At 41.1% G+C, this 18,655-nt stretch overlaps 1 protein-coding gene across 1 annotated transcript; it reads left to right on the plus strand.

Annotated features, from left to right (window-relative positions):
• The first annotated feature begins 73 nt into the window (after nt 1-73).
• On the plus strand, nt 74-3,809 carry sox7 (SRY-box transcription factor 7). The gene is made up of 2 exons (XM_051408707.1): nt 74-991; nt 2,071-3,809. The coding sequence occupies exons 1-2, from the start codon at nt 760-762 to the stop codon at nt 3,045-3,047; spliced, it is 1,209 nt and encodes a 402-aa protein (XP_051264667.1). The 5' UTR covers nt 74-759; the 3' UTR covers nt 3,048-3,809.
• Nucleotides 3,810-18,655: the final 14,846 nt, after the last annotated feature.

Genomic DNA, 18,655 nt, shown 5'->3' on the forward strand with positions numbered 1-18,655 from the left:
GAAAACAACGTTCAACCAGTGCAGTTACCTGTGTAATGTCGTGGGTTAAACTGCAGAACAGGTTAGAGAAGTTTGCCAAGTGAGATTCTGCTGCCTGACGAGTTAAAAAAAACAGAAGTTGCAAAATCTGTCTTACTCATCACAGCAGCACTGACGCAGTAGGTTAAATTAGAGATGCAGTTTCCTTTAATAATTGCACATTATTCCTGGGGGTATTTTTTTTATACAGCTTAACTAACTTTGGTCTTATGTGGATGTATAGAAATAATAGTCAGAATAGTCAAATGCTGACTTATTCTAACCACCATGGCTTTGGTTGAGCAGAAATGTCTTTATCGGTCAGTGGAAAGTGTTTTGTTGTGAGGCCAGTTTAAGTAGTTAGTAGTGTTGAAATGCTCTCTCTCTCTCTCTCTTTCTGTCTCTCTCTCTCTCTCTTCCTTTTCACGGGGCTCAACTTGCAATCAAGGAGGAGCCGAGCGTCCTCCGGGGCTTCTCCTGGAACCTGCTCCTCAAATATAAAGCGCTCCCCCCATCCACCAGGAAAGACTGAATCATAACTCACAAGGAGGAGCCGCTGCTGAGCACATCTGTGGTTTCCCTTCAAACCTGTTCTGACATCTAGTCTAGTTGTAGCTGTAGTAGTGTGTGAAACTACTTTCTAAAAAAGAAAAGCAGTTTCTGTAGTTGTTGTTTTTTTTTAAGAGAGAACCCAACTGCTTAAAGACCGAGCGAGAAGTTTGGAGAGGAGAGAGCGCGCAGATGGCAGCCCTCATCAGCGCGTACTCGTCGTGGCCGGAGTCCTTCGAGTGTCCTCCAGGAGACGGGGACGTGCCCGATGGACATGGCCCGCACAGGACTCCCGTGGACAAGGCACCGGAGCCGCGGATCAGACGGCCCATGAACGCGTTCATGGTGTGGGCCAAAGATGAGCGCAAACGGCTGGCAGTTCAAAACCCAGACCTGCACAATGCCGAGCTCAGCAAAATGTTGGGTGAGATGAAAGTTATTTAAAGTTTTAACTATTTTTTATTATGTACGAATTATTATTATTATTATTATTGTTATTATTATTATTATTTTATTATTATTATTATTATTGCTACTTTTTAACCGTCAACACACTTGTAATTCCCTTCAGGCCTCGACTGTTTTACAAAAGTTTCTAAGTTGTTTCCAACGCCAAAAGGATACGTGAATTAAAATCTAATAAAACGTTTACAATATGTTAAAGCGAATATAACCAAGACAACGTTTTTAATTGCAGTTCTTTAGACCAAATCAATTAATTAGACAGCATAACTTTACATCCATTGCAGTGTGAAGCGCGTCGCCAGAAGCCCCTCAATTTAAAAGTCGCTGTAAAATTGGTTCAGACTGTGGTCACAGGAAAAAGCAGAAATGTTTCATTTTGCGTTGGATTTTGGCTGCTTGGATCAGTGCTTAATGTTAAGCTCAAAATCTGGCACTCTCGCAAATCTGAAATCACCTTAAAGCCAATTCTAAAACAGCAATACATGTAAATATGCTCTTATAAATAAAGGTGAAATTGGCGCTTATTGGTCATAAAACAGGACATTCATTACTTGAGGTTAAGTCCCTTAAATACAGTTACGAGCCAAAGAGGATGCTGAATAATGAGTTTGGGTTAAAGTTTTATTATAAATGTTTTTCTTTCACTCTTCTTTCATTATTTTTAAAACAAATTGTCAGGCACCTGAGAAGTCAACTACAATTATGAGCTTTTTTTTTTAGAAAGTAAAGGAAGACTAATTTTCAATGTTATGTCAGTTTTATAATGCTATTTAACTTTTGTTTAATCTTTTGGAAACATGTCCCACCATTATTCCTATGAATTTAAGGAGTATAAACCTACAGTTTTAAACATGATCGAGAACATATTTATGGATATTTTTACAAATTGTAGAAATTGTTAGAGAGTGAGAAAATGTGTTTAGTCATTTTAATATTTTGGAGTTAGGACAGAGGTTAAACATTGAGTAAAAAAAAAAAGTAAATTGCAGACTAATTGTTATTTTTTTGTTAAAACTAAAATCTTCTGTCTGTTTGCAGGCAAGTCCTGGAAGGCCCTGACTCCCCCCCAGAAGAGGCCCTACGTGGAGGAAGCAGAGAGGCTTCGGGTGCAGCACATGCAGGACTACCCCAACTATAAGTATCGGCCTCGCCGGAAGAAGCAGCTGAAACGCATCTGCAAGCGAGTGGACCCCAGCTTCCTCCTGAGCGGCCTGGCCCCCGATCAGAACGCCCTGCCCGACCAGCGAGCCCTCTGTCACCCCCTGGACAAAGACGAGGGCAGCCCTAATGGTGGCAGGTTTTCCAGCCCCAGCCCTGCTCTGCCCAGTGTCAGAAGCTTCAGGGACCCGGCTGGTTCCAACAGCAGCTTTGACACCTACCCCTATGGCCTGCCCACCCCTCCTGAGATGTCCCCCCTAGATGCCATGGACCACGAGCACGTACCCCCCTCATATTATTCAACGTCTGGTAGCTCCTCCGTCTCCTCCTCAGCCTCCTGTCCAGATGAGCACCACCAGAATCAGACTCACATGGGCAGCCCGCCCCCTTACCACACTGACTACGCTCAGACCCAAATCCACTGTGGAGGAACACACATAGGTCACATCCCTCACATGTCTCAAACTGGTGGCGGTGGACTGATCCCGGGCCCTCCGCTGTCTTACTACAGTACCTCATCTTTCCCCCAGATTCACCATGGGCTCCACCAGGGACACCTGGGTCAGCTGTCCCCGCCTCCTGAAACACAGGGTCACCTGGAGACTCTAGACCAGCTGAGCCAGGCTGAGCTTCTGGGTGAGGTGGACCGCAATGAGTTTGACCAGTACCTGAACTCCACTGGGGCCGGGTACCATCCTGAGCAGGGCAGCAGCATGACTGTTACAGGACACATCCAGGTGGCTTCTGCTGCCACTGCTTCTGCCACTGCTTGTCCCAGTAGCACCACAGAAACCAGCCTCATTTCCGTGCTCGCGGACGCAACAGCGGCCTACTACAACAACTATGGCATCTCGTAAGCTGGGTCACGGCGCCCGTTATAGATGTGACTGATCAGAGACACTACAGGGTTTGAAATGGGTGAAAGAAAAGTCGGGAAGATGTTGCACGTGGGTGCTAATGAGGGAAGAATCTCTGTTCTCTCGTCTGTAATTTCAAATCTCGTATTAGCATCTATCAGCAACTTCCTCCCGCCATAATTAAAACCTTACTGAGCAATATGATTGTCTGGAGCCGAAGAAAGAACAAAGAGCAATTTGGAGGACTATGAAGAAAGGGGAGATGGACAACTCAGGGATGCAGACACAAAATACTATAGTATGCCACCTCCAGTTGTCATGAAGTTTCTAAACCAGAAGAACAATCGTAAAAAGACTTGTTGTCCACTTGTAAATGTCACCAGTTACTGTTGCCACTGCGGCATGTACAGATGCTCTTTAGAAGCTAATTTAAGTCCTTTGATGTTTCGCATAAATGCTAACTGTAATGCTATTATCGACGCTTTCCATTCGAATGTTTGTATTATATGTTCTCGCTCTCATTAGTTTGGGAGTCTTACCTCAGTAGTTGTAATTGAATGAGGTTTTAGTTGGACATTTCTTATGCAATTTAACAAAACGGTGTATAATGAAGAAAAAAGGCGTTTATACTTCCTCTCAAGTACTTAATAATATATAATCATAACCTCTACGATGAAAAATAATAATGGTAACTATAACTGTATGCTGATTTTAGGTTTGTGAAAGACAATAATTTAAAATAAAGTTCAATTTTTCTATAAATGCAGTTGCTATTTGGAGAATGTGCCCACAGACAACATACCACAGCAAAACAATTGCTTTTTTATTTTTTCATTATTACACCTAAACAGGAGATATTAGTAATAACTGATACATTTAAAAGGCATTGTGTGGCGGCAAACAAATTTCTCACACATATATATATAAAGATACATATAAGTAGCACCTAATGAAAACGATCAGATTCCTGAATAAAAACAATAAAAGAAAGTAGAACTCCTGCTTAGTAGTTTTTTCACACTACAAGTTTTCATACACAAAATGGGGAAAGCAATGGGGTGTGCTGCTTGTCCATCTTTGAATTCAGTGTCCATGTATTCTTCTATTGTGGGCTCTGTCTAGTTGTTGTACTGCAAGTGGCCCATTCTGACACCCACTCCCTTGCTCGCTTTTTCCACCCTCCATCACATCATCCTTCTCCATCCGTCTCCTCTCGCTTTCATTTCATCCCGGTTCAGAGGATTAGTGTAAAACAGGCACAGCCGTCGCCACCCGCCTCCATCTCCCCCGTCCTTTGTTTTCCCGGAGTCTTATTCTGGGTGCCATTCTTAGGCACTCTGGACCCCCCTTCCATCCCCACCCCCTCACCCCATGTTCTATCTTGCTGATGCAGACCTTTCGTAATCTGTGCAAAATAAATAAAAAAATAAATCCCAGGGCCTCGTTGACTGTTTTACACCCTCCTCATTTTTCTCTTTTTTACCCCCCCCTCCTCGTACTCCTCCCCTCTCACCCTCTCTGTTCTCTTGAATTTTTCTTTTTCGATAAAAAGGAATTCAGGGGGCTTTTGACAAATCCTGGAGTCTGGCTGGTCTTCCTGCATTTTTTGGGAACGGTTGAGTCGTGCTTCTTGTAAAGAGGATGTGGCGGAGGAGCGGTGTTTCCTGGCTGATAAGGGAAAAGCCTCTCTCCGTCAGGATGTTTGGGCCTGGCTGGGCCCGGCATTAAAGAGCCAGAGAGAGGGAAGGGAACCCGCTGTTCAGCAAGCGGGAGGAAACACTGCCGTGCTGATTAGCATCTTACTTACCCGTCTTTACTTACCCACCATTTTTCAGGAGAGGCATTGTCAACCTAGCCTGTCGTACAGTGACCACAGACGGACTGCAAACATCCACACAGCAATGAGCAGGTTTCTTACTCTGACCCCAAAAAACACAACACTTGTGGTGAACATATAACAAAACATGGCCTTTCTGTGTACCCATATTCAATATGATCGTGTGCTTTTGACACACCTTGCTCTGAATGTGATTAAACTAACCAAAATGACAACATTCATCAAGTACCAGTGTTTGCAGCTGGCCGGCGTCATGCTCATTTCTACGGGGTTAAATCATTACCCTTTGTGCCTGCAGGGGTTCAAAAGTCTGCAGAGGGTCCATCTGAGTGCGGCCGTATCTTGAACGGGTGGTGCCTCAGGCGTACGGGGTGAGAAAGTAGTCTTTGGTGCGGCATCAGCCCCACAGTTGTCAGGGTCAGCTGAGGGTGCTGCTGCAGACTCCCTTGGTAAAGATGCCCTGCAATCTCTCAACAATCACATCCACCACCTCAGGGTAGGACACTGTAACAAGGTCACAGACTCACAGATCACATTAGATACAGACTATGACACACGAGTACCTGAGCATTGATAATAGAAATAAATAAAGCCGTGTTTTATCATTATGTCTTATTGTTCCCATATGCTTTTTATATTCTAATATTATTTTACATCTAAACATCTCCACTACAGAGATATAGGCAAGGGATATACAAAGATAAAATGCAGTTCATGTCACATAAAAACCATGCATTTCCAAAATCTGAACTTTTGCTGTTTTCAGTTTGAATTTTTTAGATAATCCATTGTTCTTTTTAATTTAGCTGACAAATTTCTCAAACCATGAGGTACACTTAAGATTAAGATTATCTGCAAAATTTTAAATCACCTGTTTTGGAGATGGATGGTTTTCACTCAAGATCAAATAACTTAGAAATTCTTAGAAAGTTTTACATATTTACACTGTGTCTACATATAATAAAGGTATAATATATATGCATTTTCTACTAAAATTATGTAAAGTGGTGCTGTTGTTTTCATTTTTAAAACATGTTCAACATTCACCTATCAAGCCTCTGCAGTGATAAATAAACAGTAATAAACTAATAACTGACCAATTCAGGTCTGTTCTGGAAAATAACACATCTTTGATAAGCGCACCACAATCCCAGAGGAGCGCTACAGGAGTAGCTAATTACAGAGAATTGTGGATCCTGTGACGTTTAAGTTTTTGGGAAGTGAGGGCAAAACACTCAACTTGTCAGTCTCAATCTTTTCCTCCTCGCAGTAAAAGTTGACTCATCGTCATCATAACCTTTAGTCAGAGCCTTCTGCTGAAAACCTAAGACAGCCATTGCTGCTGTTTTAGCTGCAATAAATCAACGAGAGGAAAGAGAAAATAATGTGTCAACAGACTCTGGCATGACATTGTTGTGAACTGCATAAACTTTACACTTTATACACGCAGGCAATTTCAGAAATTACCTAATGCCCCTTCTTCTGTGTGAAAGGAGGTAATAATTTCTTTAATTTGACTAATTGAATCTTTCCCACATTTGCAGGATCACAAGATTTACAATATTTGCGAATATAAGGATATAGGCTGAACAAACAAAAGCGCCTCCTCTTGTTATTTCTCTCTGATTGCTGACTGGCTCAGTTCCAGTCTCAGGTCAAGCCTGTGGAATGAGTCTGTCAGGTAGTCTGTTATGTTTCCTATTTCCTTTTCTGCCGTCATGTCACTTCCCTGGGCAAACAAACAACTCTGCAGTCTAACTCAACACCAACTGTCAAGGTAACGACGTAAGGCTCGGTGTGTGTAGACAGGGCGCGGATCTCACACAGCTGTGTAAAATATTATCCATCTGCTGGGGCCGAGGTGAGCAGTGATCACTTTAAATATCGTGTCCTCCGGAGGCACGGAGGAGGCTGACTGTCTGGTTGGTCCAGCGTCCATTGTGTAGCCAGCGAGGGAGCGTCCAATCACGTCACATCTGGAGGTCGATCATTTGCGCTATATGACGTTCTTTGCCTATTAACTGTAGGTCAAGAGGAAGTGGCTGATTTGAACTACGTGACTAAGTCATATCAGTGTCTGGGACTGAGATGCCCTTTAAACATACATCCTATAGATACTATATGTTATGGTGTGTTTGAGCTAGCTTTTGTATCGTGGCTGCATGAAAATAAGTTACTACGAGCACAGCATGTTGCTTCCTTTGCCATAATAAAACGTAATGTATGCAGCTGGATATATCACAAGTAGTTATTTGCAAATGGATGAAGCAAAGTTATCATTCCAAGTGATTCTGGGGGAGTAATCATGTTTTTCCTGTTAAGCCTCGCAAATAGAAAAACAACAAAACCAATTACAGCATCCTCATCACAGTAAATGCAGTGAACTTTACACCAAATTAAACTACTCTGTGCGGCGGATAAAGACACACTTACATCAGTGAATACTAAATGTTGTCGGAGTGCATTTCCAGTTGGAGTGTGTTACAGCAGCATAATAACCTGTTTACAATTTGTACTTGGCCCTAAATCTGGCCAAAGGAAGGGAAAGAAGGAAAAAAAAACAAAAACAAAAAAACACACACACACATCTCACAGCAAGGGATTATGGGTGCAGCTATTCTTCATCTCATTGTGGCTCAACAACAGGCAGAGTGTGGGGTGGCAGGCAGGCGTGTACGTCGCCGGACGAAGAATGGACCAGACTCGTCGAGGGACAGGTGCCATGTGGCAGAGGATGTGCGGGGACACAGATGGGGACCCCTGGAAAACTTGGGGGACTGTACGAGCAGCCAAGGGCCTCCCACCCGTACCTGTGCTGTGAATGCTGCAGCCGAACGAGATCCGGCACCTGTTCTAAGCAGATACAAGCGACCAGCAAAAGCACAGAGGGAGGCCAGCACATGGCTGCCAACCCAGGGAAGGAGAAGGCTAGATTTCCATTTACCCATAAGCGTGGCCTGATTACCAAAATCGTCACAGGCTTTACTGCAGAATGTACAAAAAAGGATTGAGAAATGTGCTCTCTTCCAAAACTATGCGCATTTCAGTAAACTCCCTACTTTAATAAGAGCTGTCTTGTTGTGTAGTCAAATGTTTTACTCAAAGAAGAAACAGCCCCGGAAAGTCAAGAGGTATAAAATGCTTGCGGATATTTATTATATTTTAAAACAAGTGATGCAAAATTGCAGTGCATGCCCTATTTTTATAGCCTGGCCCCCATTGGTGTGTCTCTCTCTCTCTCTAATAGCATGGCGTGCACTGGCCTATGTATGCTGCAGCGCTATGTGGCTTGTTTTTGACTGCTGCAGATTCTCCCTGGGGTGGTGTAACTCTTCACCTCAATGTGGAGGAGGATGTTCCTATTGTGCTTCCTAATTGCAATGTGGTTGTTCCATTTAAAAGATAGAACATCCTTATACGTTCCGTGTGTGACGTCGTATTGTGGGAATAACGGGAAGAGGCCTTAGGTATTTTGATTCACGTTTTAATTAAGATAATTACAATATTCCATGCTGGCGTTTTTTTTTTTCTCATTTTCTGACAACTATGTTCAATCAAGAGTGAGGTGAGGCATGTAGTTGAACTGTAAAGGCTACAGCAAATTCTTGCAAAGTTTGGAAAGCCTAAAGTCAGTTGTCTTTCGAGATGTTCCTGTTTTCCAGCTGATACCATGCCCAGACGATAAGTGAGTTTGGACATTGCTCTTTAAAAGGGCTACAGGTCTTTGATCTTAAGTCACTCCCCATCTTTTCCATTTTAGTGGGCCCACAACCTGCCATCGTGGCTCTGGCCTTGTCATCCTGCACCAACAGAGTTTACTCAGCGCGCATCCTGAAAAGCAGACGCACTAATGATTTAGATGAGTGATGTTATAAGTTGAGCGGTGTGAGAGAGCCCCTTTTAACAGCTACTGTGGACGATAGACAAAGCAAAATACCAGGCTGCCCGATGACAGCTTGTGAAACACACTGAGAGCCTTTAAGTTTGAAATATTTCAGCAAGTATCAGTCATAAAATGAGTGTAGATACAGCGTTATATCCAATTATTGCGACGCTGATGTGGTCAGCCCCCAGTGTTGGCTGACCAAATTAGTAGCAATGAATGGGACTCCTTCATAAACTTATTTGAACAGCTAACAATGTAACATATGGAATCACTGTCTGTGTCCTATTTTATGCTTTTATTGCATTTTTGTTTTTTCCCCATTTATTTACTTTGAGTACAGACAAATATTTTATGTATGCAATAGAAAACATTTTCCATTCAACAAAGTTATACAATTAAAGAAGCTAATTTCAAGTAAATTCCACCTTTCTTCAGAACAGAGGCTCAAGGTTTCAAAGATTTTTCTCCGATATTTCCCAAAATTGAATGGACATTTGTGCAATGTTGGTTTTTGGAAATGTTCTCACAAAATCAGTGCTCAGTATTCAATGCCATGCCCCCTCTTTAGCATACATGCGTGATGAAAGGCATAATATAATCTTATTTTGTAAGAAAAAACATGTTTCAGTGGTAACACTGTTCACAAGCTCCTTAGTAGTTACTAAAATCAAAAGTCAGGAATGAAACAGTACTTGCTCACTAATTCTGTGAGTTAATGAACCAGTGTCTAATAAAGAGTACTAATATCTGTGAATTTGCATAATGATTTGTATAATGACATACTGAATAATTGGATATTGCCAGACCAATAACTAATAATTTCTTCCTTTTTTTCTACTCTAGTTTTTAACTGATTTTTCACTGTTATACCGGTACTCTGGTTTCTAATAACAAAGGCAAGGAGCCTTAGCATGTCAAATTAAGCTTTATATTACTTTCGTTATTCAGTTTCTCTTATTGCCTACATTTGATAAATATCACACCCACACTCATCTTAGACTATCAATGAGAGCAAGGAAAAACCTTCTCAGTCAACTAACTTTATTCATTGTCACATGTAATCATATAAGGCACAATCACATTAAAGTTCCCAGGTCATGTTCCTGATCAGGTCACTCTTGATGGTGCAGAAGTAAAAAGAGGAGTTGTGTCTGCTGGATGGTGTAGTGGGGGCGTTACAGTCTCTGACAGTGATGGCGTTACTGTCTGGATATTTTGGCGCTTCTTTCATCTTTATCTTATCTTTATCTTTCCTTCTTTCTGGTTACTCCAGGAAGTGGTTCCTCCTCCTCTTCTATATCGTCCTCATCACTGTTCTCACTTACGCTGCTGACATCGCTATCAAAGCAGCTGTCTGAGTCACTGTCTGCAAACTCATCCCACCATCTGAATCTTTTACTTCTTCTCTCCACATCCTCATCATCCTCCTCTTGAGACCGCTGTGTTGATCCATCAAGCAGTTCCCACATCAACCTCAACATCTGGAAAACATCTTTGTTTTTCCTTGCCGCCATTGCAGGGTGCTTGCTCATGGTGGGAACTGTTGGGTCTCTGTAAATAATTTACTTAATTTAATAAGGAGTACAGTCTAGACATACTGTATTTCAGAAGTGTCCTGAGATAACTTTTGTTATGAATTGGCGCTATACAAATAAAATTGAATTGAAATGAAAACATAAAAAAGGTGGAGACATATCTTTACACAAAAAAGACTGACGTGTCATAATTACAAGTTCTTATTGGTCAAAATACACATCCTGTTGAGGCTACAATCTACAATCTAGTTAAGCTGAGACTAAATTCAAACTAAAATATATTGAAATAAGAACTTTTCCCAGTTTGAATTGTAACCTCAAGGGACTGATTGATGCTACTTAAAAAATATAATTATACAGTATATAAAACCTCCTAAATATATATAAACCTCTCCACCCAAATCCTTGACAAAGTTGACCATCATTCTGGCCTTGTTGAGCTTTTCCGGATCTGCTTTCCACCTGTGATGTTAAGTAATCGACAACAGGATGATCTTCATGTTTACGAAGTTGTCATGGCGATGTTGCAGGTCCTGCTTCGTCATTGTGACAAGCTCCACACCTTTGATGTTTACTAGGTTGTTGCCGCCACAATGGATCCTGACATCCTGGATTTTCCTTCCTCTCAAAGATTTGATGAAAAAATGAAAGAGGCCGCCCAAGCCAAATCACCACACATGGCTATCTAGGCCGAGGTTGTGTCTGGCTTCTGTACGTCAGCCTATAAACCACACTTTTGGACTTAATATATTGAAATAGAAAAATTGTGGCTACCAATTAGTGCTTTTCTTTTTTCTTTGTGCCTGTGTGATGTATTGTCCTTCTTTTAACTGTGTACTGATAGTTGCCTGGTAAATACTGCATGATATTGTAGCATATCATATGTTATGTTGGTAAACTGATTATGCAGATAAGTAGAATGAATAAGAATACAGGAATATAGCTTGTCTAAGTATGGCTGGAACTGCAATTTTCTTCTTTCATCCCTGTTAGACCCCTGTGTTGCTGATTCTGCCATCTTTAAAAAAAGAAAAACGCTTATCTCCTGACCTGATCTTCCAACTTTTAGCAACACAGAGCAAAGATTATTGTATAAAAATGCAGTGTTATCACTTGTGGGATCTGTTGGGTCTCTGTAAATAATAAGAGTATTGGCTAGACCTACTCTGTTTGAAAAGTGTCCTGAGATAACTTTTGTTATAAATTGGGGCTATACAAATAAAATAGAATTGAATACAAAAGCACAACTTTATCAGGGATTTGGGTGAAACTGGGTCATATTTAATAGAGGAATTATTGTCTGGTTTTCCCTTTGATGTCATCCCGCTGCTCTGCCTCAACGCCACTAACTGCTAATGTAGGTAGTAGTAGTTAATGTAGCTACCGTTAGCATGTAACTGAATAGGACTCAGCAGCCCTCCAGTTAACATAGCCTCCGAGACAACAAGTACATCTGGAAACTCTGTAAATCACCTCAGTATCGCTGTCGTCGAACCGGCCTCTGTCTGTCTCGGAGGCTGTTCACTGGGAGCCTCTTTGGTTGGTTTCTAACAGCAGCTACAGCAGCAGTTAGATGAGTTGAGACAGAACAGAGAGAAAACCAGAAAGTTGCTGTTGCCTATAAAATCACCTAAGAAAATCTACAGTGCATCCGTAGGCCACATATAAAAACATCTGCCTACAGTTAAAGTTGCCCTTTTACCCCCAACTTTTACTTATTTAAGAGCAACTTAAAAACAGATGGGTGCAACAACACTAGATAGATTACATTGTTGGTCATCCATAACACACAACCAACATTGAGGTTGTATTTTGTTAGATATTGTAATATAATTATTATTTCTGTTTTTTAATGTGGCGTGAGCACATAAGGTATTTCTGATTCTGATTAGTCTAAGAAAAATAAACGTATCATACACTTGTAAAGTTATAAACAATTTGTCCAGTCTTTATGTGGATCTGATTTCAGGACACATACTCTACATTTGTATTTGGTATTAGTTATTTCAGTGATGTCTTTTTCTTCACATTATTATTTATATGAGGGACTTTTGCACAGTAAATATTTCAGTATCATTGCTGTATTATGGGGGAGAAATTGTGAGTCAATTGTCAGTGGTTTATTTTCTATACTGCTGTGCAGTTTCTTTTAAATGTATTTTTAACAGAGCTGAAATTAGTTATTGGTTAGTCAATCAACAGCAACCATCTTTTAATAATTGATTAATCATTTAACCCTTATGCCCTCCTGGGCATTTTTGGTAAAATTTTCTCAACTTTTCTTTTTATTTGGTGATCATTTTGGCTGTGTTACAGTTTGGTGGATGAAGCAATTAGCAATTTTTTAAAAATCCAATGTCTTTTACTCTTACATGTCTTTTATACTCTATTGATGCTTTTTGCACCCTCTGGACACCTTTGGAGCAAAAATGTACACATCCAAAAAACTGCTATTAAATCATCATACATCAGTATTTTTTTCTGCTTTTTTTCATAAATCTCTTTAAAACTTCAGACTTGCTCAAAACTACCAAACATTAAATAATATTCAGGATTTTAACCCTTTAATTGCCAGTTTAATTATTTGAGTTATTATTTATTACAAAAAAACACAAAACAGTAATTATTTTCTGTACAATAAATAGTAGGGGGATGGGGCTTTGGTGGTGATTAGAGTCTTGGATATGTCAAAGATTAGCAACAGAATTAATTTGATTGCATTAGTATTTTTTATGTAGTCCCAGATACTCCCTCTGGACAGCTTCGTGGCTAAAAATGCCTCATTGACTTCTATTAAAACCAAATTTTTTCATGTTACTGCTATTACAGTAGAAAAGTACTGATAGTGATAGTGATATTTGACATTTTTACTGTATTCCACCAGATTCAGCCATTTTCCCATTGTAGGTCTATGTATGAAATTCTTGTATTTTTGCCAGTTATATTATGGAGCCATGTCAGGGGGCCCTAAGAGTTTTTTATTGTGTGTGTGTGTGTTTGTGTGTGTGCCTCCTTTATGTCTCATTATGATTTTGTGACATTTCCGTTTTGTTTTATGTTAGCTCACCAAAGCATCTTCCTGTCATCTACATTAATAAAGCAACAAAATATGTAATGTTAAATTTTTAATTGAGAATAGTAATATCATTTTGAAGCCAATTAACCTAAGCTGCATGTCTTTGGAGTGTGGGAGGAAACCGGAGCACCCCGGAGGAAACCCACGCAGACACGGCGAGAACATGCAAACTCCACACAGACAGGAGCAGCCTTTAGAGTTGCCTCCAAGGCTGCTTTAAAGGCTGCTCCATCTTTGTGTGAGGTGACAGTGCTAACCACTGCACCAGCGTGCCGCCCTCTGCTGTTCCCCATCTTCACGTCTTTTTTGCAGTCCTCAGGATTCTCTCCAGTGGGCTTCGATCTTTTTCGGAGATGATGTCCTTCCACAGATCCATAAAGTCTCCGTGAAGGGCCAGTTCCTGGAGGATGGCATGTCCATGGGGCCTGTTGAGAGACAAGATTCTTATTTAGCACTTTGGTGTACAAAGCACAAGATGGGGAAAAAAAAGAGAATTTCTCTTTTTCTGTCACTGACATCAATCTCTTCATCTTATATTTTAACCATAATGCAAGATTTTGTTGCAAAAGTATGAATCATACAGTTCTGAACCTTGTGAACTAAATGCACATCTTGATAACTGACCTGACTTCGGCAGCAGCATCCAGAGACATCTTACTGACCGCAGTAAGGAAGCTCTGAGTGAAGGTCCTCCCTGCTGTGAAGATTGTGGCTGCTCCCAGTCCGTCAGCCAGCAGGTGAAGCTGCTGGGCTGTGCAGGCTCTCACTGCAGCGCTCAGGTGGCTGTGGAAGAACAAAGACAAACAAATCTATTAGCTTTGTTTCATTTCATTTCCTTTAAATGCTGCTGTACTACACTTATTCATAGATTATGATCATCCACGGTGATCTTACCTCAGCCCATTATTCAGCAGAGTGGTGAGGACACGAGCAGGGCTGCAGTTCTGCGCCAGTGCCTCCAGGGCCTTGTTGGCCTGCTGCTGCACAAAGAGGTTTGCATTTGACTGTGCAATCTTCTGCAGCAGAGTGCGGCCTGTCCTCTCTGCCTGAGTATCCATGTCCTTCCGCAGGTAGACATAGAGATACCCCATGGTGTCCATTGCTACGCAGGCTACTGAGGAGCGTAGATTTTTAACCTAGAGAGTAAGAATAAACATCACCAGTCAGTGGTCATACTTCTGTCACAGTTGCACTGGAGCGTACACACTCATAAACACATAGAGACAAATGAAAACAGCATGAAACACAGAGAAACAAAGAGGAAAATATCTTCAGTACCTCTTCTATCACAGCCAGACACACTTCATGAAGTTTCTCCATCAGTGTGTCTGGATGGTGCTGGGCCAGGGCTTGGACGGTTCGCAGGCCTTCAATCTTCTTCTTCCTGTGTTGAGGTGACATAGTTATTGAACTGTACTTGAATTTAGAAACAACCCTAATCTGATACACCTTCAGTTTAAACTGCTTCTGCAAATTTTTTTCGCATCTAAACATAAAATACAACTACAAGTTCCAGTTTTTGATTTACTAAAATGTTTCATGGTTTCACCAACTAATAGAAGTTACTTGCTCCATACTGAGCTGTGTAAAGTAGCTGTTGGCTGTTGATTAGCCAGATGAACAAACAACAATTAACCTTAAGATAATATGAGAACTGACTACATAGGATTAAACATAGTTGAAGTAAAAGTTGTTAGCACTGCAGATGGAAAATCTTTTTCTCTATTGAATGGTGTCAGAGTCTTACCAGTCTTCTGAACTCATAAGCTTGAAGCATTGTGAAAGACCCTCCACTGGTTTGGACAGCGGCTGCAGTTCTTCGAGCGGCTTTGTGTCTGCTGTCTGGAGCTTGGACTTATTTTGTGTCTTCACTCTGACTGTCTTTGAGGACTGCAGGGTTGTCCCACGACGAACTCCTGTCTTTTGGGGTGACACCAGTGTTGGAGGAGGAGCTGGATCAACAGTTTTCCCTTGCATGCCAGTTTTTGGTGCTGCTGGGGGTCGGGGTATAGGCTGGACAGAGTTTTGACGAACTCCTATCTTCTTAGGTGGGGCCAGTATTGGACGGGCAGCTGGAGCAACAGGTTTCCCTTGCTGGTTCCTTTTTGGTGCCGCTGGGGGTCGGGGTACAGCCTGGATGGTGTTTTGACGAAATTTCTCCAGTCCCTTCTGGATTTCCTCCACCTGATGTTTAGCCGTCTGAAGTCTATATCCACCGGCTACTTCTTTGTCTGTTCAGATTAAGATCAAAATATTCATATATCAATATCAGTCACATTTCTACCCGTTTACTGTGTTCACACCTTCACCTATTAACAATCTCTACTTCAAACTGCTGAGAATAGATGAGAATGTACAAGCTTTGTGACTGACACATGACGGTTTCAACAATGCTCAACAACAACAGAAACTTCTGGGGTTCCTGGTTACAACTTCTTTGATGATTTTAGCTCTGCAATTATGAGTAATCAGTTTGTCTATAGAAGAACTAACCTGCTCCATTGAGGTACATCCACATAACAGGGAGACGGGATACTCTTCTCCTGAGTTTTGGAGCTGCTGGAGGATGAGAGGGCGCAAAAGGTGTCTGTGGAGGTGACACCTCAACAGGACTTTGAATCAGCGAGATTTCCCTCAGCTCACTGGGAGTCAGAGTATCCAGTGAGCTGATGGAAGTTGATGTGCTGTCACTGCTGAGATGCACGTCTTCTTCCTCCTCATCCTTTGTTTCAGGATTCCTGCTGCCTCTTACCACCTTAGCATTTAAAGGTGGTAAACGTGAAGGTCTGATCCTCAGTCCTGGGACAGATGATTCTGGCCTTCGTCTGGGACCAGCTGGGGGCTGAGGTGAAGAGAGAGGGTCCTGCTGGATGGAGAGTCCAAGTCTCTCCAGCACAGCATCGGTGCGCCTTGTGACTGCAGCACACAACCTCTCTGAATGACTGATGAGAGCCTCCCTCTCAACCCTCAGTATATCCAGGATCCTGGACTGATTGTTGAAGACACCGGGACTCTCTTGTCTCCGGTGCTTTTCAGTACTCTGTGATAAAAAAATAAGTAATTTCAACATTAAAGTCAGTTGAGTTCAAATACAGTATTTCACAACTGGTTTGATTGTTTATTAATAGTTTCAGTATGCTAAACTTAAATTTAGTACCCAAAGTGCAAAACACTAAGTTGCACGCTCAGTTCTCACACTAGGCTTTATGGGATTTTTTGTCGAACACTGTTGTGAAAAGCAAGTCAGAGAAAATACTGCTGTTTTATTTGGGCCAGTAATTTAACACCCTTAAACCAGTTAAGAAATCAGATGGTCTCTATGTATCTCTGAAAAATATTCAGACATGAACACCATAATGCTTAGAAGAATAAAACAGTTGGTTGTACTTACATTATTATCAACCAATCTCCTCCCAAATCGATTGAAGATATTTGAAGCCATGAGTTTCACTAAAGTTTCACTAAGTTTCACTAAGTTTCACCAACGAGTAAGAAAGACTGAATACTTTCACTAAACCAGATCAGTGTATCTTTATAAGCTGTTGGTTCTAAACCTTGCACACAAACAAGTTCTATTTGATTTCACGATGAGACTGGATCAAAGACATTAGAACTCTGGAAGATTCTAGGTTCCAATTTATGCACAGAAAGAAAACAGCATATAAGGAACTGAATTTTGAATAAAAACAAATATTTGTGCTTTGGTATGGAGCTGAACCTGGTTTTATGTAAGAAAGTGGTTCAGATTTAAATACAAGATAATAATACTAATACTGATCCAAACCAGTTTCACCTGCTCACCTCACACTCAATCTTTACATCCATACACATCCTGCACAACCTATTTTCTAAGCTTGCTTAAATTGGCCCTGATCACTGCTGCCCATAGTGTGAATCATGCAAGCACTGTAATGATAACATTGTAAAAAAACAACCTTTAACTTAAACTGCTAATATAATAAGTGTATAAATAAAGTGTAGTGTAGTGTAGTGTATTTAATGTGCTTTATGATAACACTGTAATAACTTGAACTGCTAATATAATAAGTAATAATATAGCTCTAAAATTTTAATGCCAATGATATGCCTTTTGTTTTAGATATATGCAGTGTCACTCTTTTTGCAGATGATACAACTATATCTTTTGCAGTAGCTAATATAACTGACTTAAGGAATACTCTGCATTCTGAACTGCAATCATTTCTTGATTGGATATTTGACAACAGACTTGTTTTGACTGTAGCAAAAAGTATTACACACATTGTCACAGACATCAGTTTTAGCTCACCTTGATGACTGCTCATCAGTCTGGTCTCGTGCACCCATAAAACATCTATCTAAGCTCTAAGCTGGTAAAGGTGTGAGGCAGAGTACAGACAGACTACATGTTAGTCTCTCATGGCTCAAAGTAGAGAAAAGGTTGGCATGTAATCCAATGAGTTTATTTTGGAATATTTGTTGTAGTGAACAAACAAATTGTCTGTCTTCACAAATATATTATAAGAGACAAACATAGTCAGACTACCAGGCAGGCTACCAGGGGTTGTCAAGTTAAACAAAAACCTAGAGCAGATGCAGAGTGTAGATCTGTAATGTATAGCGCAGTCACAATGTGTAACAAGGTACAAACAATAAACATTGAAACACCTAGTAAGGAAAGTTTTAAAAGACTTCTTAAAAACATTATTAACAGATCAAGGCTAAGAAGCCTTGCGCCTGCAGGACACCAGAAAAATGAGGGTGGAGGTTTTGGGAATGCAGTGCTTTGCCACTCCATTGATGCGTGTCCCCCATACCACCAAAGACGCTGTGGCTGTGTGTAGGCTGTCTTGGCAAGCCTGTGGAGCACCGAAAGACCCAGCAAAAGCAGCAGCCTATGGGGCGGAGATCTTAAAATTGGAACAGGCTGGGTATGTTAAGAAGATAGCAGAGGAAGAGCTGAGGAAGTCACCAGGTGCTGGTTTATCCCTCACCACATGGTGAGCCACAGTGGGAAACACAGGATCGTATTCAATTCAATTCAATTCAATTCAATTTTATTTGTATAGCGCCAATTCATAACAGAAGTTATCTCAGTATTCAACTCTTTAGCTCCTTCACACATAAAGGTCATAACCTGAATGAGCTGCTACTACCAGGCCCAAATCTGACCTCCAGTCTTCTAGGTGTACTGCTGTGATTTAGGGAGCACGTTGTCGCCATCGGCAGTGACATTAAAGGTATGTTCCACCAGCAGAGGTGGGAGTAAGTCACACGTGCAAGTCTCAAGCAAGT

This window comes from Dicentrarchus labrax, unplaced genomic scaffold, assembly GCF_905237075.1.
Source record: "Dicentrarchus labrax unplaced genomic scaffold, dlabrax2021, whole genome shotgun sequence".
NCBI lineage: Eukaryota > Metazoa > Chordata > Actinopteri > Moronidae > Dicentrarchus > Dicentrarchus labrax.

What these genes read in the sequence shown, in the direction of transcription:
- sox7 (XM_051408707.1), top strand. Translation starts at nt 760, where the DNA reads ATGGCAGCCCTCATCAGCGCGTACTCGTCGTGGCCGGAGTCCTTCGAG. An exon ending in CGAGCTCAGCAAAATGTTGG is followed by an intron (nt 992 to 2,070) that starts GTGAGATGAAAG and finishes GTCTGTTTGCAG; the next exon opens with GCAAGTCCTGGAAGGCCCTG.